We start from the raw sequence: 26,667 nt of genomic DNA on the forward strand, positions 1-26,667 counted from the left end.
AATGGAATAGAGTAAAAGTCAGGTAGCCAGTAAAAAGGCTTTATTTGAGGAGTTTAGAGATGTAGTACCTTGGATTATGTGTGGTTTTGGCTAGAGATAAGAATCTAGTGATTCAAGTTGTATTTTGGAGGGATGACAGTACTTGTTGGTTCTTCGGAGAGGGAGTTTCTGCAGGATACTAAGGTTTCTAGAGTGAGAAATAGTGGGTCATGATGTCCCTTACTGAAATGAGAGACATTTTGTGTGACTTAAGATCATGAACTCAAATCTGAGACATTCTCACTTTATAAAAATTATGAGACATCCAAATGGAGATTTTAGATGGTCAGTTGAATAGACAAGTGTGAAAGTATGCTCCTTAAAAGAGGGATCAGCACTAATGATGAAAATGTGAGTCAGGGGCATAGGGATGGATTTTGAAGCCACTTGAGTGTTAAGATTGGATATTGTTTGGACCAGCAAAATGACATTTTTTCACAGACATAATTTTTACCACATGGTTTGAAAATACCTATGTCATTATTCTGCATGATTTTTAGTACACTCAGAGATAAATATTTTCGCCTCTTGAGTAGCATTCCTCTAACACAATATTGTAAGTCAAAGAGAGAGGGGCGTCTGGGTGGCTCAGGTGATTAAGGGTCCAACTTTAGCTCAGATCATGATCTCGCAGTTTGTGGGTTTGAGTCCAGCATTGGGCTCTGTGCTGACAGCTCACAGCCTGGAGCCTGCTTTGGATTCTGTGTCTCCCTCTCTTTCTACCCCTCCCCTGTTTGCGCGCGTGCGCTCCGCTCTCTCAAAAATAAAACATTAACAAAATTTTTTAAAAAATAGTAAAATCCATTAAACTTACTTTACAATACAAATTACTGGTCTTTATCTGTTCTTGAATAGATACTTATTTTTGCTTTTTAATTTTGGTCTTCTTCTGTCTTCACTCCATGTCCTCAGATAATGTATTTCCATGGTAATTTGTTGGAATATTTGATCGGTTAAACGATTTCTTATGTCAGGCAGTTTTGTAAGTAACATGTTTTCCCCCCAAGGAATTGGATTAAGGGTAGAAATCTTTTCAAAATTAACCAGAGTTATAATTATCATCTACTTTGTTGCTTTAAAAAGTCCTATTTTATGTATCTATAAAATCCATTTTATGTAACTCATCATAGAGTCTAACTAAAATATGAAATATGTTAACTCATGATAATTTAAAAGCAGATTATATTCCGTATCTATGGAATCTCTACTAAAGGTACTGCAATCGACTTAATTCCTTTTTTTTACTTTTTCATTTTTTTAAAGAAACACTTCAGATGTTCCACAATATTATAAGATTGCTTACAGGTTGGCATAAACTATGAGAAAAGCACAGTAAGCAAGGAATAAACTCTTTCTGTACATCTTTGAAAGAATTGCTGAACAGAATGGGCAAGCAGTTGGAAAGTTTTCTAATTTATTACAAAAGTGTAACCCTGATCTAAAGTGAAGCTAGATGGCACACCTGGGTGGGTCCATCAGTTAAGCATCCAAATCTTGGTTTCAGCTCAGGTCATGATCTAATACTAGTTCATGAGTTTAAGCCCTGCATGGGCTCTGCACTGACATTGTGGAGCCTGCTTAGGACTCTCTCTCCTCCTCTATTTTTGCCCCTCCCCTGCTCACTCTCCATCTCTCTCTCTCTCTCAAAATAAATAAATAAACAAGCATTGAAAAAAAAAGAAAGTGAAACTAGAATTACTCATGAAATTAATTCGTGATTTAGAGAGCTCATTTTGTGGCTTCAGTGATAACATATAGATCTTTACTGAATTGTGATTTACTTCATACTGATTGAAGATACTGGTAAAATTATAGTATTTTTAAAAATCTGAAGTTTCTTAAAATTTTACCATTTTCATCCCTTGCTATATTTACTAAGCTAGGGTGTGCTCAGTACTGATTAATCCAGGGGTTGACCTATTTTTGCATTTACATCCAGATAAACAAGACTAAATGACTCTTATGTGCTAGAATTTTCAAATATATATTATTTCTCTATTTGTAAATTTATTTTTAAAAGAATGCCTTTTTTAGAGTAATCATATTATCATTACATTTTATCATAACCTTGTATCATTACTCACTCTTGTGCTGTGTTTTCTTTGTGCTGAAGGAATTGCCTACGACCCTCTGATGCTGAAACACCAGTGCATTTGTGGCAATTCCACCACCCACCCTGAGCACGCTGGACGAATACAGAGCATCTGGTCACGGCTGCAAGAAACTGGACTGCTAAATAAATGTGAGGTAATCCTGAATTGGCTACACTCTTTTACTTACTGAAATAAATCATGTAAAAAGGGCAATATTCATTTGAGTAGTAGTAGAAAAATGTTAATACTTGGGCACAAACACCATGATCGATGAACCATTATTGATACTTGTAGCATAGCACTTTTGACCTGACTCTGGGCTAGGCACCTAGGGGGGACTCAGACCATGTTGATGGACTGAGCAGTTGCATGATGTATGTGTGCGATTATTGCAGCATTTTTTGAGACACATGATAGCATTCTTGTTTCCAGATAGGTATCATTTATTCAGTTAAATTTTTGGGAAACTCTTCACAATCTGTTAAGTGCTGAGAGTTGTTATTTATTATTATAAGCTGTACTTTGAACTCAGATATATCCCAAATTTGCCTTTGGAATTGACTAGATTTAAAGATGAACTGTCCTCTTACCAAGAAAAGTAACTTCTTTTTATTGAAGTGGCTGATAATCTTCCGTTTTTATAGTGAAGGTTTGAGTACTTTTATTTTACTGGTATTTCTTTAGACTCATTTCTGAAGATTCCTCGAGTCCCTTTTTCATTCAGAAAAATATGTTTCTTTCGGCTTTCACAAGTAAAAATGGTATCAATTCAAAAAATTTCCTGTATTCAGATTTGCAAAATCTGTCACAATAAGCTGTTTTATTTGGTTGCTATCATTGTGCATTGTTGCCTAAGACCCAGTAACATTCTATATTTTAGTCTAAGACATTTAAAAAAATATATATCCCCAATGTTTTTTTCACATTACTTTAACATTTATTGATCAAAAGTATTTTTTACCTGTGTCTATATTATGTTCAAACATGTTCTAGGGACTAGAACTATAGAATTTCACAAGACAAATCTAGTCCTTGTTATTATAGACTGACAATATAACATGTTGCTCTTTGGTTTTGTTGTCAGTCTTTGCAGATCAGTGAAGGAAAGCCAGTGTGATTCTCACTAGTTTGGGAAGAAATTAAATGGATAATATTTTGACTAAAGGTATATCATGAGAAAACTGATATATTGAGACTACATCGAATTCACTCTACTTTGATAAAATAGAAAAGCAATCTTAGGCAACTACTTTTAAGTTAATTAAATTTTGGCAACCCAAAATGTGGTCCAGAATATTTCTATTCAAAGCCAATTTACTTTAAAGTAAACCTGTAAAATATATCAGTTGAGATGGAAATGCCAGAGCAGACAGAATGTTTCGTAGAGTCATGTGCACTTGCTGATATTTGATGCCCGAATGACATCAGTCTGATCCTTCTTCTCTGCAAAGTAGTGAAAAGAACTGATTTTGAAAATACAAAGTCATTTATTCAGTACATTCATTTATGAGGATGTATTATTTCCTTTATTGATTTTTCTCTTTTGAAGGTGAATAATGTACCTTGTAGGTTTTTTTCTTTACATCTAAACATGGGTAATGTCTGTGGGTCATTCAGCAGATTGGGATTGTGAATGAATACACCAAAGTATTGTGTACACATTTAGTTTTCACAAGTTTTATTATATGTTTATAATAGAATTATCAAATTTTTTTCATAAAGTTATTTTTTTGATTAAATGCATCCTCTTTACCTAAAACCTTAACGTGAAAGAATTTGAGCTAGATTTATTTCTCTGATACTTCCTTGAGTGAAAGTCTGTTATTCATCTCTTGCCAGTAGCATCCATATTATATGGCAGAAGGATTTCATACTTTTTGGTAAATTATAGAGTTGTGTTTAAGGTTTTTATGTTTTTGATGATGCACTGTGGAGGCCAAACCACTATGTGGTCGACACAGTCCCACATGGAGTAAATAAAGTAAACTAGCAAGGGGACTAATCCGTGGTGAACTGGTCTTAATGGACGTTTATTCACGTGAACGTTTCTGTTACACCATTGCATCTACTATAGATGCTTTCCACCTTGGCATTTTTTTCTTTGCTTTTGCCAGCTGAGGCATTGCTGTTTACATTTTTTCACTTTTAGGTCTTTATTATATCCTGGAGTGTTACCCCAGCCAAATTAGCAGTGGCTGATCAGAGACTTCAAATGCATTGTTAGATTATGGTATCCCTTAAATCTTTTTACCTGAAAGAGCACTGGTTATGAAAGGAGCAAAGTGCAGAAATAAGTGGAATGTAAAATGGCTCATCCTGGTCTTAACATTTAAAAATCTGTTACCCCTTTCTGATCAGTCTTCTTTTTCAACTCCTCATGCATCACATTATTTTAGTCCTGTATTATTTGAAAGCATAAAATTCAATTTATACAACAGCACTGACTGATGTGATATCAGACCCAGGGTGAAATGGCAGAAGTACAGTGGGGCTATTGAGAATGAGTGAGTCTAGCCCTAGACCAGTCAGCTAAATAAGTGTCTTTGGTAAACAATCACACTACGAATAATGCACTTGAAAGCCCAGATCACCAGAGTTGCTCTTAATGAAGACCAACTACAAAAATATCCATAATTTCTTAATAATATAAACAGAACACTCTTTTTGCTAACATAATTTGATAACAGTTCACTAGTTGTTTGATTGCTTAAGTGATGAAATTGTTGCTCATATGTATTTATTTGCTCCTATGTTATCAGGTATCTCGGACTTCATGCTGACCTAATCATAAAGTGGAATTTCTAAAACCATTTAAAAAAAGAGTTTAAGACAACTAGAGGTTGATGTTTTTTTGTATGTAAATGATTTTAGGAATATACAAAATGTAATTTAAAAAATTTTTTAATGTTTATTTATTTTTGAGAGAGACACACCCAGAGTGTGAGTAAGGGAGGGGCAGAGAGAAAGGGAGACACAGAATCTGAAGTAGGGCTCCAGGCTCCAAGCTGTCAGCACAGAGCCCGATGTGGTGCTCAAACCCACAAACCATGCGATCATGACCTGAGCTGAAGTCGGACACTTAACCGATTTAGCCACCTAGGCGCCCCAAAATGTAATTTTAAAAATGATCATTAACCAAACAAATGTTACCCTTTTCTAGAGACTTTCAGGTTGTATGTAAGGTAAAACATAGTAACAAAAGGGGTAAAACAGAACCAAAAGAAACATAACTCCTTTTTTCTTCTTGATTGTTTCTATCAGGAGAGTATGGGAGAAAATAAAAAGGGAACACACAGAGGTTATTTCAGAACAGTTTAGCCCACTCAGAAATAGTAGAGTCTGTTTCATCAACCAGTAGTCTTCCTAGTAACTGCACCTAAAATAAATGGTACATGTTCGTTGTGGATTTTCTTTTAAAGTTTTTGCTTTGACAAGTTAAATCTAATGTACACATTTAATATATTATTAAATCATCTTGCAAGGATGCTAACCTTTTTGTCTCAAGCCAAATTATTTTGAAAATTACAATTATGTGGAAGAGAAAACCACAGAAACATAAAACAAATCTTTTAGCATTTCACCAAAACTCATTAGAATCAGTTGCTGAAAAAAACAGAAGAAAAGTATACTATAAGTGGCAAGTGGTCAGGAACATGGTGAGAGCATTAAGGGTCAAAGAGGCAAGAAAATTCTTCCTGTATGGGCTAATAGGTTTCCTGGTTAGTGTTTATGAACCTTCTAAGGAGATCAAGGCCAATGACAGGATCTTCCAATTGGACTTGACTTATTCACTCCATGAGAGAAGTTAGGTTTCAGCTTGGGTATGAATGAATATTTACCATGATAGCCCAAAGACTTCAGGAGAATGAGACCTTTCTTTCTAAATTTGTCTAGATAGGACTACTAGGAAATTAAATTCCAGTTCTGTTTGTTCCTTGATTATGTTTAGAGCATGCATTCCTGAGAGGGCAAAATCTGTGCATCTAGGACTCCAGGGATGTGAATACGAGCCTTGGTGTCTAGGTTATCACTCTTTCCTAAACATTATAGACAAATTCCTGTCTTGGTGTGAGCAATAAGAACTCAACTCAATTGTCTCAAAAGAGAGAGGATTTATTAGATTTTACAGAAAAGGATGTAATTGAATAAGAATATAACACATAGAAGCTGGGTCAGTTTATTTTTCCCCAATATCCAGAGAGCCATTTGCCATCTTTGAACACTATTTTCCTGCCAGGTCTGTGTAGCCACCTATAGCTAGCAGTTAGCCAGTGCTTTTAAAGAAGGTATCAACAGATTTCTAGGGACATATAGCTGGTCAGCAAGCTGAAACCTGTGGCCAGATAAGTGGTATTCATTTATTGATTAGTGCGGTACTCATATGTTAGCACACATCAGAATCATTGGGAATACTAAAATACAGATTGTGGGGCTCCAGCCTCAGAGGTTCATATTCAGCAGTAGTGGAGTCCTGTTGGGATGAGGTCTGAGAATTTGGGTTGCTAACATGTGTCTGGGTAATCTTGATACTGCTGATCTGGCCACCACACTTTAAGAATGGTAGAATCTTTAAGATGTATACTTTAAGAACAGGATTCATCCATTCAACAGTACATCAAAATTTTGAGTTTTCCAGGCTCCTGTATTAGGATCTAGAGAAGATTCATGCCCTGTCTTCAAGGAGATTACCATTTGGTGGGATCAGCCGATATTAATTAAATGGTCACAGAAAAAAATATGTAATTACAAAATCACAAGGGATTTTGAGTTACTGATTTATGTTGCAGTGATTTTAAAGACTCTTACTGGCAGAACGGAGTCACCGGACCCAAGTGCAGACGAGAGGCCCACGGAAGAGGGTAGGAAGGGCGGCAAGGCGGTGCGCGCTCCACGGACTGGCAGGAGGGAGCCGGGGCGGAGGGGCGGCTCGCCAGCCAAGCAGAGCCCCCGAGTCCGGCTTGCAAAAGCGGAGGGGCCTGACGGACTGTGTTCCGACAGCAAGCATGACTTAGCGTCTGGGAGGTCATAAGTTAACAGCTCTGCTCGGAAAGCGGGAAGGCTGGAGGACAAAGGGAGGGTGAGCTGCGGAGCCCCCGGACGACAGAGCTCAGTTTGGCGGGGAACAAAGGCACTCGCCAGCGCCATCTCCCCCGCCCATCCCCCAGCCAAAATCCCAAAGGGAACCGGTTCCGGCCAGGGAAATTGCTCGCTCCGCGCAAACACCCAACTCTGTGCTTCTGCGGAGCCAAACCTCCGGCAGCGGATCTGACTCCCTCTGGCTGCCACAGGGCCCCTCCTGAAGTGGATCACCTAAGGAGAAGTGAGCTAAGCCTGCCCCCCCTGCCGCCGTGCACCTTGCCTTCCCACCCCAGCTAAAACGCCAGATCCCCAGCATCACAAGCCTGGCAGTGTGCAAGTAGCCCAGACGGGCCACGCCACCCCACAGTGAATCCCGCCCCTAGGAGAGGGGAAGAGAAGGCACACACCAGTCTGACTGTGGCCCCAGCGGTGGGCTGGGGGCAGACATCAGGACTGACTGCGGCCCCGCCCACCAACTCCAGATATACACCACAGCACAGGGGAAGTGCCCTGCAGGTCCTCACCACACCAGGGACTATCCAAAATGACCAAGCGGAAGAATTCCCCTCAGAAGAATCTCCAGGAAATAACAACAGCTAATGAGCTGATCAAAAAGGATTTAAATAATATAACAGAAAGTGAATTTAGAATAATAGTCATAAAATTAATCGCTGGGCTGGAAAACAGTATACAGGACAGCAGAGAATCTCTTGCTACAGAGATCAAGGGACTAAGGAACAGTCACGAGGAGCTGAAAAACGCTTTAAAGGAAATGCAAAACAAAATGCAAACCACCACGGCTCGGATGGAAGAGGCAGAGGAGAGAATAGGTGAACTAGAAGATAAAGTTATGGAAAAAGAGGAAGCTGAGAAAAAGAGAGATAAAAAAATCCAGGAGTATGAGGGGAAAATTAGAGAACTAAGTGATACACTAAAAAGAAATAATATACGCATAATTGGTATCCCAGAGGAGGAAGAGAGAGGGAAAGGTGCTGAAGGGGTACTTGAAGAAATAATAGCTGAGAACTTCCCTGAACTGGGGAAGGAAAAAGGCATTGAAATCCAAGAGGCACAGAGAACTCCCTTCAGACGTAACTTGAATCGATCTTCTGCACGACATATCATAGTGAAACTGGCAAAATACAAGGATAAAGAGAAAATTCTGAAAGCAGCAAGGGGTAAACGTGCCCTCACATATAAAGGGAGACCTATAAGACTCGTGACTGATCTCTCTTTTGAAACCTGGCAGGCCAGAAAGAATTGGCACGAGATTTTCAGTGTGCTAGACAGAAAAAATATGCAGCCGAGAATCCTTTATCCAGCAAGTCTGTCATTTAGAATAGAAGGAGAGATAAAGGTCTTCCCAAACAAACAAAAACTGAAGGAATTTGTCACCACTAAACCAGCCCTACAAGAGATCCTAAGGGGGACTCTGTGAGACAAAGTACCAGAGACATCACTACAAGCATAAAACATACAGACATCACAATGACTCTAAACCCGTATCTTTCTATAATAACACTGAATGTAAATGGATTAAATGCGCCAACCAAAAGACATAGGGTATCAGAATGGATAAAAAAACAAGACCCATCTATTTGCTGTCTACAAGAGACTCATTTTAGACCTGAGGACACCTTTAGATTCAGAGTGAGGGGATGGAGAACTATTTATCATGCTACTGGAAGCCAAAAGAAAGCTGGAGTAGCCATACTTATATCAGACAAACTAGACTTTAAATTAAAGGCTGTAACAAGAGATGAAGAAGGACATTATATAATAGTTACAGGGTCTATCCATCAGGAAGAGCTAACAATTATAAATGTCTATGCGCCGAATACCGGAGCCCCCAAATATATAAAACAATTACTCATAAACATAAGCAACCTTATTGATAAGAATGTGGTAATTGCTGGGGACTTTAACACCCCACTTACAGAAATGGATAGATCATCTAGACACACGGTCAATAAAGAAACAAGGGCCCTGAATGAGACATTGGATCAGATGGACTTGACAGATATATTTAGAACTCTGCATCCCAAAGCAACAGAATATACTTTCTTCTCGAGTGCACTTGGAACATTCTCCAAGATAGATCATATACTGGGTCACAAAACAGCCCTTCATAAGTTTACAAGAATTGAAATTATACCATGCATACTTTCAGACCACAATGCTATGAAGCTTGAAATCAACCACAGGAAAAAGTCTGGAAAACCTCCAAAAGCATGGAGGTTAAAGAACACCCTACTAACGAATGAGTGGGTCAACCAGGCAATTAGAGAAGAAATCAAAAAATATATGGAAACAAACGAAAATGAAAATACAACAATCCAAACGCTTTGGGACGCAGCGAAGGCAGTCCTGAGAGGAAAATACATTGCAATCCAGGCTTATCTCAAGAAACAAGAAAAATCCCAAATACAAAATCTAACAGCACACCTAAAGGAAATAGAAGCAGAACAGCAAAGGCAGCCTAACCCAGCAGAAGAAGAGAAATAATAAAGATCAGAGCAGAAATAAACACTATAGAATCTAAAAAAACTGTAGAGCAGATCAACGAAACCAAGAGTTGGTTTTTTGAAAAAATAAACAAAATTGACAAACTGCTAGCCAGGCTTCTCAAAAAGAAAAGGGAGATGACCCAAATAAAATCATGAATGAAAATGGAATTATTACAACCAATCCCTCAGAGATACAAACAATTATCAGGGAATACTATGAAAAATTATATGCCAACAAATTGGACAACCTGGAAGAAATGGACAAATTCCTGAACATCCACACTCTTCCAAAACTCAATCAGGAGGAAATAGAAAGCTTGAACAGACCCATAACCAGCGAAGAAATTGAATCGGTTATCAAAAATCTCCCAACAAATAAGAGTCCAGGACCAGATGGCTTCCCAGGGGAGTTCTACCAGACGTTTAAAGCAGAGATAATACCTATCCTTCTCAAGCTATTCCAAGAAATAGAAAGGGAAGGAAAACTTCCAGACTCATTCTATGAAGCCAGTATTACTTTGATTCCTAAACCAGACAGAGACCCAGTAAAAAAAGAGAACTACAGGCCAATATCCCTGATGAATATGGATGCAAAAATTCTCAATAAGATACTAGCAAATCGAATTCAACAGCATATAAAAAGAATTATTCACCATGATCAAGTGGGATTCATTCCTGGGATGCGGGGCTGGTTCAACATTCGCAAATCAATCAACATGATACATCACATTAACAAAAAAAAAGAGAAGAACCATATGATCCTGTCAATCGATGCAGAAAAGGCCTTTGACAAAATCCAGCACCCTTTCTTAATAAAAACCCTTGAGAAAGTCGGGATAGAAGGAACATACTTAAAGATCATAAAAGCCATTTATGAAAAGCCCACAGCTAACATCATCCTTAACGGGGAAAACTGAGAGCTTTTTCCCTGAGATCAGGAACACGACAGGGATGCCCACTCTCACCGCTGTTGTTTAACATAGTGCTGGAAGTTCTAGCATCAGCAATCAGACAACAAAAGGAAATCAAAGGCATCAAAATTGGCAAAGATGAAGTCAAGCTTTCGCTTTTTGCAGATGACATGATATTATACATGGAAAATCCGATAGACTCCACCAAAAGTCTGCTAGAACTGATACATGAATTCAGCAAAGTTGCAGGATACAAAATCAATGTACAGAAATCAGTTGCATTCTTATACACGAACAATGAAGCCACAGAAAGACAAATAAAGAAACTGATCCCATTCACAATTGCACCAAGAAGCATAAAATACCTAGGAATAAATCTAACCAAAGATGTAAAGGATCTGTATGCTGAAAACTATAGAAAGCTTATGAAGGTAATTGAAGAAGATTTAAAGAAATGGAAAGACATTCCCTGCTCATGGATTGGAAAAATAAATATTGTCAAAATGTCAATACTACCCAAAGCTATCTACACATTCAATGCAATCCCAATCAAAATTGCACCAGCATTCTTCTCGAAATTAGAACAAGCAATCCTAAAATTCATATGGAACCACAAAAGGCCCCAAATAGCCAAAGGAATTTTGAAGAGGAAGACCAAAGCAGGAGGCATCACAATCCCAGACTTTAGCCTCTACTACAAAGCTGTCATCATCAAGACAGCATGGTATTGGCACAAAAACAGACACACAGACCAATGGAATAGAATAGAAACCCCAGAACTAGACCCACAAACGTATGGCCAACTCATCTTTGACAAAGCAGGAAAGAACATCCAATGGAAAAAAGACAGCCTCTTTAACAAATGGTGCTGGGAGAACTGGACAGCAACATGCAGAAGGTTGAAACTAGACCACTTTCTCACACCATTTACAAAAATAAACTCAAAATGGATAAAGGACCTAAATGTGAGACAGGAAACCATCAAAACCTTAGAGGAGAAAGCAGGAAAAGATCTCTCTGACCTCAACCGTAGCAATCTCTTACTCGACCCATCCCCAAAGGCAAGGGAATTAAAAGCAAAAGTGAATTACTGGGACCTTATGAAGATAAAAAGCTTCTGCACAGCAAAGGAAACAACCAACAAAACTAAAAGGCAACCAACGGAATGGGAAAAGATATTTGCAAATGACATATCGGACAAAGGGCTAGTATCTAAAATCTATAAAGAGCTCACCAAACTCCACACTTTAAAAAGAAATAACCCAGTGAAGAAATGGGCAGAAAACATGAATAGACACTTCTCTAAAGAAGACATCCAGATGGCCAACAGGCACATGAAAAGATGTTCAGCGTCGCTCCTTATCAGGGAAATACAAATCAAAACCACACTCAGGTATCACCTCACGCCAGTCAGAGTGGCCAAAATGAACAAATCAGGAGACTATAGATGCTGGAGAGGATGTGGAGAAATGGGAACCCTCTTGCACTGTTGGTGGGAATGCAAATTGGTGCAGCCGCTCTGGAAAGCAGTGTGGAGGTTCCTCAGAAAATTAAAAATAGACCTACCCTATGACCCAGCAATAGCACTGCTAGGAATTTATCCAAGGGATACAGGAGTACTGATGCATAGGGGCACTTGTACCCCAATGTTCATAGCAGCACTCTCAACAATAGCCAAATTATGGAAAGAGCCTAAATGTCCATCAACTGATGAATGGATAAAGAAATTGTGGTATATATACACAATGGAATACTATGTGGCAATGAGAAAAAATGAAATATGGCCTTTTGTAGCAACGTGGATGGAACTGGAGAGTGTGATGCTAAGTGAAATAAGCCATACAGAGAAAGACAGATACCATATGGTTTCACTCTTATGTGGATCCTGAGAAACTTAACAGGAACCCATGGGGGAGGGGAAGGAAAAAAAAAAAAAAAAGAGGTTAGAGTGGGAGAGAGCCAAAGCATAAGAGACTGTTAAAAACTGAGAACAAACTGAGGGTTGATGGGGGGTGGGAGGTAGGGGAGGGTGGGTGATGGGTATTGAGGAGGGCACCTTTTGGGATGAGCACTGGGTGTTGTATGGAAACCAATTTGTCAATAAAAAAAAAAAATAAAGACTCTTACTGATTTAGCTTGGAGAAGAAAAATAAAATGAGAAAGAGTGTGGTCCAGTGCTGCCTCCATAGTCTTGACAGCATCAGAAGGGCCATCTGAACAAGAGTTGGAAGTAGAAGTGTTGTATATCAGAATGCAAAGGAGGAAGTACCCCCGACCTAATGTTGAAGAGCTTGACCTCCTTCTGTCTTTGTTTGTGTTTGTTTTTGGCTTTTTATTTCACTGGGAAAGAAGGTAAGGAGTCTCCATTCTACTGGCATTCAAAGAAATGTCAGCTTTCTTCAACCAACAGAATAGTCAATTTTGTAATGAAACAATGATATGATAGGAAAGATGGCAATTTGTAAACATTCAATGGCCTCCTTTGTTTCAAAATAATAGACTGATCCACAAATCAGAATTATGTATTGTGTCAGTTTATTTAGCAGTGTAGAAAATCGATCAAAATGGATTCCTTCAAAGGTTATTGTTCAACATTAGATTTGACCTTACTCCTGCCATTAATTATCTGTATACTTTTGTCAACTCATTTAACCTTACCCATTGGTTTGCCCATGTGTAAGATGAGGCTCTTAGGCAGGATATTTGCTAGGATCTTTTCCAGCTAGTGATATCATGAAACTAGATGGCTAAGGAGCTCATTTGGAACATAACACTTTCTTTGGTTAAGAGTAGACAAAATTTTTAGAGTGTTTTAGTAAACATATTGCTTTTTGACTTGTAAGCTGTAGTGTAAATTGGTTTTGCTTACTAGTCCTGATTAGCAGCCAGAGAAAACATTAGTCTTCATTATATTAGATTACAGTGGATACATGGGTCAACTTCTTTTGGCATGACGTGGCACTGTTTTTTAAAAAATTGAGGTGGTTAGTCCTTCATGCCAGTACTATTTAATTTTTTTCCCCAACTGAATCATTCACACTTAGTTTACTGATTCTTTAGAGAGCAAAAAGCAAAATCGGTAGCTTTCTTGTCACCATAAGAAGTGGATCTGGAGGGGTCATTCGGTATCCTCCTCAGAAACAAGTCCTTTGATTAGGTAGCCAGGTTTCTAAAGTGTCTGTGCCCTGAAGAAAACAATGTGCTTTTCTGTCCTTAAAAAATTGCAGAGATTGACCCATCATCTGTTAGAAATGCACTTGCAGTTGTTTTTCCAGAAGTGTTCATGACTCTCAGCCCCACCAAGCCACCCACAGACATTTGCTTGCTCTCACATTTGTTTTGAGAATAATAACATTTTATAATGCTTTTGTTGGATTACATATTATGTGGAATTTGCATTGGCTCTTTGTAACTAATATTGAATAACTTTGTTTCGCTTAATTCGTAAGTAAAAACCATAAGCAACATACTGTGCTGAAATGTTTAACTCTTTTATTCAAGTGCCAACACAAAGTAATTACAAAACAATTCGGGGACCCAAAACCAAGCTACTGTTGTGCCTTTTGGGACTTCCTCAGCCGTTCCAATGAGAAAAGTGGAGAGCAGGTTTAATGTAAAATCTTAAGATGCCAAGGAGCTCAGGGCTAGGGTCCCACACCTTCCTGTGCATTACAGGTAATTTTAGAAGACCTTTTTCAAATCTAAATAAAGAAATATAATACTCTTTGAGAAAAACTTTTGGAATGTGCAGATTTTCTGACATAACTGCTAAAAAGCACTGAATACTGCAAGTTAATTCAATTAAACATTTGTTTTATAGAGTAATCTAACTAGATGGCAGCACATAACAGCTTACTGTTTAGCTTGCAAAAAGAAAATTTTATGTGTGTTTGTGTTTTAGAATCTAACCACAAAGCAGTAAGAAACTTAAACAGGGAGTCTTGTGAATTGTCTCTAAAGGACAGGACAGTCTGGAGAAGTGGCACAAATGATTTAGATGTGATGAGTAAACCAGGATACATTTTGTAATTATTCTGAGAGATATTTGTATATCACAGTAGAGTGAACCTAGTCAGATAAATACATTAAAGTTACTTGTGCAGCCTATAATCAGAATTAAGATGATTTGGAATTTGTTTTGATTATTTTTTTCTATAAAAAAGGAAGAATTAATGTGGAAAACAATCAACAAAAGGAAATAAGACAGACTGCCCACATTTGGAGAGTGATACGGGACTATTTTAAGAGCAGCATTAAAGCTTATTTTTTAAAATTGTTTGTTTGTAGAACATGAGCAGAGGAGGGGTAGAGAGAGAAGGAGTGAGAGAATCCCAGGTATATTCCATGCTGTCAACACAGAGCCCAGTGTGTGGCTCTGTGGGATGGGATCCTGTATGGGATGTATGGGATCATGACCTCAGCCAAAATCAGGAGTCAGATGCTTAACCCACTGAGCCACCTAGGCGCCCCTAAAGCCTATTAACAAAAATGAATAGTTACATGTTTTTAACCATCTGAAAATTATAATGCTAAAGTAATGCAAAATATTTATTGTGACAAAATTTGTTTCATATATGATTACTATTTTTAAAAAATCAGTGCTTTAGCCCAAACCGTTAAAATGTTCATTTACAGTTGTTTACAGAATAATTATAATCTAGGAGATTCAGTTACATAAATCATAAAAATTGAGCAATTACACTAAAGGGTAACATTTTTTTTTCTTTTTGATGAGCATAATATTTTGAAATGGGTGGAAATAAACTTTTAAGAAATCTATAGCATGTATACTTTTTTACCATTCAGACCTTAATTATTGACTAGGATTTGCTGTTCTCTGAAATTCTTTTGCAATTACTTTATGCACCCAGAAATATCTTTACGTGAATTGTAATGACCGAATCAAGCAGTTTTATAAGCAAGTGGAGGCACTTGTTTTGAAGAACAGATAGATCTTTCTTACTTCCCAACCTTTGCTGTGACAACCATTTGTTGTAACTACAGTTTGAAATGTGGGTCAGTAGAGTGTCAGTATCTTGAATTCATTTACGAGCAGAAAGAATGGACAGCTCCCTCTAACATGTCGTTCTCGACCGAGGATGCACATTAAAACCCACAGGGTGTTTCTAAGTATCTATATGCCCAGGGTGTCCCCAAGGTTAATCAGACGTTCTGGAGGTAGGACCCAGGCAATAATACCTTTTAATCTTCCCCAGCTGATTTCAAGGTGCAGACAATGTTAAAAACCACTATACCAGAAGGTCTATTTCTTTTTTTTTTTAATTAAAAAAATTTTTTTAATGTTTATTTATTTTTGAGACAGAGAGAGACAGAGCATGAGCAGGGAAGGGGCAGGTAGAGAGGGAGACACAGAATGTGAAGCAGTCTCCAGGCTCTGAGTTGTCAGCACAGAGCCCAACGCAGGGCTCGAACTCACAAACCACAAGATCATGACCCGAGCCGAAGTCAGACGCTTAACCGACTGAGCCACCCAGGTGCCCCAGGAGGTCTATTTCTTAATTTAAGCTTAATGGGATAGAGACAAAAAGGTGAATGGAGTCAAATATGTGAACATGGGAGTGTAACAGAAGTGAGCATTTACTTGAGAAACGTAGCATTAACTCAGAAGTTCCATACACAGACTTTTAAAAATTGGGAAATGTATTTATTATTTTGAAGTTATCACAAGGTAGGAATAGGAATTTTAGAAAATATACTTATTTTTCAATTATGATTAAACATTAAGAAATTGCTTCAAAGTATAGCTAATATACTTTTGAAAACCTTCATAGTGAGATCTCCACTCTTGCTTCAACTTTAGTAATTTATTACTTCAATTATTATATTTGCTTGCCTAAGTCAATTCTATCAATTAAAATAAAGAATGTTGAGTTTTTATTGTGTATAAGATCATTTCACATAGAATATTATCATTTTAGGGCTAAAGAGGGACTTTGAAGTAATTTGGTCAAACCTCCTAATGTTTATAAATGGAGAAATTAGGGTCCTGAAATGTACCTCATAGCTGGCTAGGAGCATGTTACAGAAAGGTGACGGTCCGAACCTAGAACTCAGGGCTCCTGACCTCCAGTTTATTTTCTTTCCATGTGACCAGCTGAAAGGACCACAAGCCTATTGGGCTGCCTGTCTGCTCAATTGCCTCCTTCCCTTCTTTCACTCCCCTTTGTTTATAAGAAAAACTCTGATAGGAATAAGTTATTATCATGAGGGATATATAGTAGCAAAGAATGCAGTTAGGGGAAGGGGATTGAAAAATCCTTTATGTAAAATCAAAGAAACAATTGAATGTAGCATTTGAAAACTCCAATAGATACCATTGGACATGAGCAATGAGTCCAGAATCTTGAATTTGTTTGAGAGAAGGGTATCAAGAAAAATGAATAGGCTGTGAACTTACCCATTAAATATTAAGTATGGAATTTGTAACAGAAGGTAACTTTGACACTCCTAAGTCATTTATGATTTCTTAACTTTCGAAGTTGCCAACCCTGTGAATTTTTGTAGGAAAAAAAAATGCATCCCTATATTTAGGGACACTGGATGAAATATTTTCAGAAAATGAAATATTTCAATGGAAATTGTTGCCTAATATGTCACCACTTTGAAAATGATTAAAGAAAATAGGGTCTCCCCCAGCAGAGGCAGGTACTTTGACTTGTCAAATTTAAGTTGGACATTTTCTCCTAGTTTGGAACTGCCACAAAATGAGCCCTTTCATGTCCTCAATAATACCAAACCAATGCAATCCATCTGTTCTGCTAAATTATTTCTAGTTCCCTAACCAAAGGCACTGCTTTTTCATGCATTTTATCATGATTTTATGCCCTTTATTATATTTTACAAAAGGTTCTGATTCCTCCAGGGCCAATGAGAACTGATTAGGACACTGGCCTCAATCCAGGCTTTGAACACAGGAGGGGAAGGAATAGAACTGTTTCCTTTTTGCCCAGCTCCTTGGCAGAAAAAAATATGAATCTATACCGTGTGTGTGCTCTGTGTGTGGGTGGGTGTGGGTAGGCTGCATTTTATCCTGTCACAGTATGACTTTGGAGATCATGTTCAGAACATTCCTTCTATAATCAGGTTGCATTAACGGGCTTTATTTCAGAATGACTATTTCTTGAGGAAAGAACCATGATGTGTTGAGAGACTCGATATTGTCATTTTATTTTTTTTTAATTTTTTAAATGTTTATTTTTAAGAGAGAGAGAGAGGGAGAGTGTGTGTAAGTGAGTGAATGTGAATGAGGGGGAGAGGCAGAGACAGAGGGAGACACAGAATCTGAAGTAGGCTCCAGACTCCAAGCTGTTAACACAGAGCCCGACACAGGGCTCGAACCCACGAACTACGAGATCATGACCTGAGCCAAAGTAAGATGCTTAACTGACTGAGCCACCCAGGCGCCCCTGATATAGTCATTTGAAATAACTTTAGTCAAACTTCAAACCTGAAGGTAGACTGTTTGGGGCTCTGAACTAAATATGGTCATATACCTCAGGTGCTTAGCACTGAGAGTAGTTACTCAGTACACATTAGTTCTTTTCCTACTCTGAAAGAACAACTTCTTGAATGTAGGTCACAGACACTTACTGGGATGAGCACTGGGTATTACATGTAGGGGATGAATCCCTGGATTCTGTTCTTGATATCATTATTGTACTATATGCTAACTAACTTGGACGTAAATTTTAAAAATTAAAAAAAAAGGATGCAGGTCACAGAGAATGAAAACATAATAATGAGTACATCCTACATCACAGGGTTTCTTTATTAAGAGAATGAAGGAAGAGCTACAAGCTTTGTTTCCTAAGCCTGTATTAGCAAGGTATTTAAGACCTATATTGGGATTTTAAGTGAGAAAGACCCAGATGAAAGCTATCCTTTATATGCATTGAGTGTCCAAATATACTGAGAGTTCTTTTTTTTTTTTTTTTTTTCAACGTTTATTTATTTTTGGGACAGAGAGAGACAGAGCATGAACGGGGGAGGGGCAGAGAGAGAGGGAGACACAGACTCGGAAGCAGGCTCCAGGCTCTGAGCCATCAGCCCAGAGCCCGACGCGGGGCTCGAACTCACGGACCGCGAGATCGTGACCTGGCTGAAGTCGGACGCTTAACCGACTGCGCCACCCAGGTGCCCCTGAGAGTTCTCATAAATCCCTTTGGTCAGAATCATAGACGACTTCAGATAGACATCTTGCATGCTAAGTATCTCTGAGAACGGAAATCAGTATCTCCCTAAATTGCGATTATCAGAGCACTTTATCCTATTTCATGACTCATTATGCTGTTGACCTTTGACTCAAGAGAGCATCATGAGAGAGAAATTAAGGAATAAAGGCTACACAGGAAGTAGAAAATATGGGAAGGGCTTAAATGAAAATATCTATATTTAAGCATAAACACATCACATAATAAATTACTGATGATAATGCCAGAAATGAGAATTGTTGGAAGCCTCAATTTGAGAGAAAAAGTTAAATATGACAAATTTAAGACATCTGATAAAAGTGAGGCAAAATGGAACTACTCCAGGAGATCCTATGTGTTAAGAAAGAAGGAATTTCAGAATTTTTAGCTTAGTCATCCACCAAGTTCCCACAGCAGTGCCCCTGTGAGATATAAATCTCAAAACATGCTTTCTCCAGATCACTTTTCCAGGTAGAAACATTTTTCATAATGAGTTGGTTTTTACTGCTCCCTTTCTGTAGAAACATGTATATCTTGTTTGTAGATTTTGTCTGGCATCCATAGGAGCAGAAGGTGATTATTAAGAATAAGTACTTCCTTATATTTAGTGTAATTATTTTTTAAGAAATATATTCTATAATAATAAAAAGAACCAGTGTAAAATACTTTTTTGAAGTCAGTATAAAATACTTTTTTTGAATTCATAAGGGAGCAGAGAAAGGGGGCCGGAAAGAAATAGAAGTGAAAACTTAGGAGCTACATTACATTTTAATAGTAAGAGGTAGGACAAGAGTATAAACTAGAGCAGAATATTTGAGCAAGTCAGTGTTAAATAGACTGCATCAGATGCCCTATCCTTACTGTTACTTAACTGATAGTGCAGAAGACAATTACTGAGATTCAGCAGGTGTCCTCCTATGATTTATCAGCGCTTGGGCTACCATCAATAATTAAATCTTGTTAGCAGATTATTTTTGAAATGTGTGATTGAGCATTCCACGTGAATGTAAGTGGGATTGTGGGAGAATGAAAAAGGAGTTGGGACAAGCATGAAGTGTATGGTATGTAAATATATGTGACTAGTTTATAAAAACCTAAAGATATGTTTATTATTAATGGTATTTAATGTTATGCCAGAGGTAGAACTTCAATTCAGAGTTGAAAAACTAACTTTATAGAAAAAGAGGAAGGGAAAAAAATCAATGAAGCTTTATGACAGTAGCCAAAATGTGGGTTTGATTGTTAGCTATAGAATTGACATTGTTTAAGATATATCAGCATGTGAAATGTTAATGGCTGTGGATTTCGTAGACTCATAGAAATAAGATTGGGAAGCCCTGTCATTTCACGTTGTTCATTATTCTGCCAGACTAAGACTGGTTGCCACAGTCTGGTTTCCAGTGCTGTGCTCATTCCAATTTTAGATGACTCAGACCATGGAGTTACCACTGTTTATCTTGGGGGATTTTCCACCAGCTGAAATCTCAAAGTTAAAATGTTAACCTTTAATATTTCTTTGAACTTTCTCTTGCTTATTTTATCTTATCATTTGCCATTCTTCTTTGGTTGTTCTGACCTTCCGTAAACTCTTCCAAATTTAATGTTTACTAGCAAACCACCTAGGGCAATAACATGTTTGTTTATTGATCAGAGCAATGACTGACCAGTTGGCCGTCATTAAATTTTCCTTTGTCTTCAGCGTTGTCTACCTGGTTTAATTTAAGCATTCAGTACCTATCTAGAAATAATTTCTCTCAAGCATTTAAAATTTTTTTTCTAGAGATGTAAATTGGATGTCAAAAACAGGAAATTTCAATGCTATGACAAAGAAAATTCCATATGCATTTGTTTATTTATTTGGCACATTACAAGCGCAGTGTCAAGAAGTTTCTGTTTTACATCATTCCTGTTACCTTGTTCTTACTCCTTGGATCTCCCACCATTCCTCTCTCACTGTGACATGATGATTTATTTTCTGTGACAAGCAGAGCTCTGCCCTCTACCCAGTAAACCCCTAGGAAGTATCAGCATATTTGAGATTTTCCCAGCCTGCTTCCTTAGACATCAACAGCAACCACCTTTCCTTAAATTAGGGAGGTTGAATATGGAATTGTCCTGGTCCTCAGAGAGGTGTTGCTGTCTCCCAATGTTTTCATGTCACCTGGTGATTTCATGGTCAGGAACATGAGAGGACAGCATTTCCTGAACAAATTTTCTTTGAATTTCACTGTAGTTCTATACTAATATGTTACATTACAAGGGCTTTGTTGTGATACATATTTTAAGTGATACATTAATACTGCCTGGGTAATTTTGGGAAGCCCAGCAATTTTCAGAAGTAAGGCTAATTAACTTCATACACCAGCATGATGTTTATTGGACTTGTAGATATGTCAACTGAGAAATGTGGCCAAGAAGAATACTTCGTATGTTGACTACCTGAGGTTTCATGTAATGTGCTCTTTTGTCTATGTTGAAGCACCATTCTTTGTTGAAATGAAAGTCTCTCCCTAGCATGTGCATAAAAATATTGACTGAGTCTAGAGAGTGTGTCAGACTATCTCTGGCTAAACAGCAGTTTTGGTTTTTGCTTACTTCTTCTGTCACAGTAATGGTTTTATAAAATACATTAAATTACTACAAAAGTAAAATAAAAATGGAAGACAAGATTTTATTAGATTCAATAGATATAAAAATAGTTTGTTCAATTACTATAAGTTTCTAAATATTTACTCTGAATTTCTGTATAGACCTCATCACACACTATTCACAAACCATTCCTGAAATGTTACCCTATCGGACATACTTTGAGTAACATTGATCTAGATTAATGATTCCGTGAGGTGCACACATGAAGTGATCAGCATTTTTGTGATAATAGATTACATTAAAATGTATTGATATTACTATGTCCTTTAAGAAACAATAGAGAAATTGTTCTAACAGCTTCTTCAAGTGAATGTAAAGTAAGATTTTAATGAATTCACCTCTCAGCTAAACAGTAGCCACTAGGTTTTTTGTTGTTTTTTTTTTTTAGGGTTTTTTGTTTATTTTAACCTCTGTTTTTAAGCTGATATTTTTACAAAGGAGTTAACTCTTAATTTCTTTGTTATAGACTTATTTTTATGTCAAAGAACAATATGCTTTATGTCAGTTGCCCATTTGGGCATAGGCATAAACAATCCATAGGCTCTGAACCTTGCATGCACTCATTTTTCAAATATTATTATGGTACTTCACTAAGCAAATCAGTGTCACATTCCAGCATGATGAAACTCAGTTCATTATTAATCATCTTAAATGTGACTTGTGTCTTACTTTTTTATAAATGTTTTTAGTGGAGTACTGTAGGCTTCTGCTATTTTCTTTCAGCGAATTCAAGGTCGAAAAGCCAGCCTGGAGGAAATACAGCTTGTTCATTCTGAACATCACTCACTGTTGTATGGCACCAACCCTCTGGATGGACAGAAGCTGGACCCCAGAACACTCCTAGGTCTGTACGGGTCTCCATTCTACTGAGAATAGCACATTCCAGCACTATCATTAGTCAATGCTGTTGTCAGTTCAAAATACTTGGCAAGCAGTATGACAAAAAAATCAGCTTTTCCAACAGCATTGCTCTGTGGAATGAGTCCTTTACAATAGAAACCAGCATAGATTAAGAAAATCTTGCATTAGAAAAAATGACAGTGCAAGTTCTATGATGTTTACGTTAAATTAACCTTTATTTGAATAGTATTTGTTCACTGTGTTTTATCTTATAAGAATACATGCATTGTTGGCTTTGTCTGCATTTTTAAGCTAAAAGAAATAAGGATTTTCACATTCTTCATGCAATTTTATCTTCACCTTTCCAATTTCTTTTGTGTCTTTTAGTTTTTTACTTTGACCTTAACATATAAAAGGCACTGTAACAACTCATTATTACTATACCTAGAACATTACATTTTATTGTAAGATTGCATTTTAAATTTTAGTATAATCTATTTAATGCATACCTTAGCTATGGAATTAAATAGTTAAGTAGATAGCAGAAGTGTAAAACTAATAAACACAATTTTTAGTTAATATATAATTTTCAAACATTTACCATTAGATATTAAAATAAAATTTATGTTGCGGAGCTTTGCATAAACTTTATATGAGTGATAGAAACAGAAGATTTCAGAAAACAGTTTGTGACAAAACCATATTTAGCTGGAGCAACTAATATTAATTATATCGTTTATTAATAACTTTTTATAGTGGAATAATAATACATGACATAGCAATGTATGCCAAAGGATCATATTTTAAGTATTTTAACTAAAAGGGCATTTTAGGACTTTTCCTTGTCCCTTTCTTTCAAACAAACCTATTATGTCAGATCCCAACTATTGGACTCTTTCACCTAATTTAATGCAATTTCTACGTGATTTATGTTAACTGGTCCTAAGCAATTCAAAAGCAAGTATATGCCATGTAGTAGGCAGGCATCTTAGAAAGCAATTATAAAGGGAAATTAACAGTTACCCATTATAATGCTTACAATCTGCCTTTTAAAACAAATGGCAGGCACCCCTAAATTTGTGAAGTAAAGGCATATGGGTGAGTGTGTGTGAGCATGTGAATGCATGCATGCTGGGTAGTGGTAGCTTGGAGAGAAACTGACAGAAATGGGAACGCATAAAGACTACTCAATTTTTAGAAAACATTCAAAATTTGATGATGAGAAATACTTTGTATAGTAGAATTGAAGTTATATAATTAATATAAAGGCAAGTCACTCGAAACATATAATCTATATGTTTTTTTTCTGAATTCTTTTGAAGGAATCAATATTTGCACATGCAGATCTTTTACATAAAGTACTTCTTTTGCTATGGATACTATATAATAAATGTCCTTATTTTAACATGATTTAATAATCACACCTATTTTACCACAAAGTTGAAGCAAGCTGAACTTTCATGGTTTTATTAGATCAAAATACTCATGTATTTAAAGATAAAAAGCTGTGTCCATTTTGATAATTGTTTAACTTAGTTAAGAGAAAACCAGTAGAAAACTTTCCTAATTGTTAAAATTCTAAATATGGTCTAAAAATTAAATATGGTCTAAAGGATAAATCAATCAAGGCATATGACTGGGTACTTTGGATTTAATTGGGATAAACTTACACATAGGCGTTTGAGAGGTGTTTCAAACAATCGTTATTCCACATTTTATCAAGCTGATGAACAGCCACTTTTTAAAAATTCTTTTATGTTTTTATTTATTTGAAAGAGACAGTATGAGTGGAGGAAAGGCAGAGAGCGAGGGAGACACAGAATCTGAAGCAGGCTCCAGGCTCTGAGCTGTTAGCACAGAGCCCAACATGGGGCTTAAACTCATGAACCTTGAAATCATGACGTGAGTTGAAGTCAGACACTTAACCAACTGAGCCACCCAGGCGTCCCCATTATTCCACATCTTAAGAGAAAGGAGGAAATAAACTTCAGCAATTCCAAACTGGTTTACTTATGAAACATGGCAATACCACTGTTTTTGTAATGAAATTTTACACTTGAGCAAAACTGATTTTCTCAAAATAGTCGACATATATATAATTTAAAAATTTAATGATTTACAAGTAAATGCCAAACTATAATTTAGAACCTGGACAAAGGAGTTTCCTATGATGTATGCCATGAAAACACCAAGTATCAATAACTTAGTTTTTACAGGTTTGTTTTCTTTTTTTCTTTTCCTTTTTCTTTTTTTGTCATTGTCCATCAGTGAAATTTTACTGGAATGCACCCATCCCCATGCTTTTTTTTTAAGTTTTTATTTTAATTCCAGTTCATTAACATATAGTGTTACATTTGGTTCAGGTGTATGATACATTGATTCAATAGTTCATTACAATACCTGATGTTCATCACAGCTTAATCCTCATCTATTTAACCCATTCCCCTACCCTCCTCCCCTCTGGTAACCATCAGTTTGTTCTCTATAATTAAAAGTCTGTTTCTTGGTTTGTCTTTCTCTCTCTCTCTTTTTCCCTTTGCTTGTTTGTTTTGTTTCTTAAATTCCACATATGAGTGAAATCATATGGTATTTGTCTTTCTTTGACTGACTTATTTCACTTAGCATTACAGTCTCTAGTCCATCCTTTTCATTGTGAATGGCAAGATTTGTTTCTTTTTATGACTGAATAATATTCCATTCTCTGTATATACCGTATCTTCTTTATCCATTCACTAATCAATGGACACTTGGGCTGCTTCCATATCTTGGTAGTTTTTATGGTTTTAATGTAAATAAATTGGCCACATATTATTAGTTTTTAGTATTTAATGTGAGATAATATTCATACAATTGATGATTTTAGAGTTAGTTTTAGATACACATGAGGAATTCCATAGACACCTCTCAGGGATCAGTGAAGCAATTTCAATATTTTATGCCAGCTACATGAGTAAAGAAAGATAAACAGGGATGTTGCATTGTTAGATCTAATGTTAAGCACTAAAATCAACTTTGATGACACTTTGAAGTACCTTAGTTTTTCTTGTGAATCCAGAAACTTAACTTGTTTTCCTTAATTCAAATTCTAAGTGAATAATCTCTTTTTTTTTAAAAAAGTTTAACCTTTCATCCTTTTTTTGTGTATGTATGAAATTTAAATTTTTGTGGCTTTTTACTTCTATCTTCAAGACCAGACTGAAGCTGCCATGTACAAATATATAGAAGTTTATAACCCTCAAGATACCTTCCCTCTCTTTATCCCTTTCTTTCACTGTATACATCCTTCTTTCTCCCCCAGCCTCCCCTTCCCGCCCCCTACCCCACAGATTGGCAGGTGGGAGCTGTCTGTCAATGTGCATGCATATTTAATTGAAATTCATTCACTTGTATGATTTTCTGATTTAAAGTAATACTACTATTTTTGATAGTTATGTTCTGGACTTAGGAGGAAGGATTTAAATAAAAGTTCATTATAACCAGACCTATCAGTCTTTGTATCTTGAAAGACATCTACAGCTTATAAAATGATTAGGTTTGAAAATGGGCACCATTTGTCTATTTAAGTACTCTAGACTGTGTAAGGTGACACTTTAAAAACATTTTCTCCAATCATTTTTAGTGTAAGGTTTTCCTTTGCATTAATATTCCTGTCGTTCTTAGTACCAGTTTTCATTAGCTTGTGGCTAGCCAGATCTGAGTCCATGAATAAGGCAATATAATATTATTAAAAAATAAACCCAGTCAGTTCAGTGAATTAAAAATTTTTTATACATTACTAAATTTAAATTATTGATTATTTGGTTGTTTTGTATTATTATAAACATTACTAAGTAAAAATTCTCTTTAAGCAGCTTATCATTTATTCTCTTGGAGTTTAATAATTTTTAAAAATTACTTTAAATTTTCTTTAGTACATTTAGTACATTGTAATATTACCCCTTTTTACTGACTGTGGAATGAAGAGTTCAGACATTAAAATATACAATATTATATATTTTAATTTCACATGTGATCAGTACATCTTTGACCTGAGTCACTTTAGAGCCATTGGACTATGATACAGAAATGACCATTGCCTTTTCCTTTAATTACTTTGCAAGGAGGTTTAGGGAATAAATATTTTTGTTTTCTCTATTAATGTACTAGATAATGTAGAAAATAAAAATTCAGGTGAACAAAATGATTAAAAATTCCATGAAATACCAATTCCAAGAGACAATCACAGGTAAGATTTTGGTATATATTTTAAAGAAGATATATATGTGTTTATATTGTATAGATTTCTCCTAAAGGTTATCCTTTTTACTTTTAAACAAATTTTTAATATTTATTTATTTTT

The 26,667-nt window shown here is 36.5% G+C and overlaps 1 protein-coding gene across 1 annotated transcript in view; it reads left to right on the forward strand.

The window, feature by feature from the left end:
* HDAC9 (histone deacetylase 9) overlaps positions 1-26,667 on the forward strand; it is a 741,574-nt gene that overhangs the window by 458,946 nt on the left and 255,961 nt on the right. The window contains exons 14-15 of the mRNA XM_032592422.1: positions 2,153-2,286; positions 22,212-22,332. Coding sequence (XP_032448313.1) covers positions 2,153-2,286; positions 22,212-22,332 — 255 coding nt within the window. The remainder of the gene's footprint in view (positions 1-2,152; positions 2,287-22,211; positions 22,333-26,667) is intronic.

This window comes from Lynx canadensis, chromosome A2 (assembly GCF_007474595.2).
Source record: "Lynx canadensis isolate LIC74 chromosome A2, mLynCan4.pri.v2, whole genome shotgun sequence".
Lineage (NCBI taxonomy): Eukaryota > Metazoa > Chordata > Mammalia > Carnivora > Felidae > Lynx > Lynx canadensis.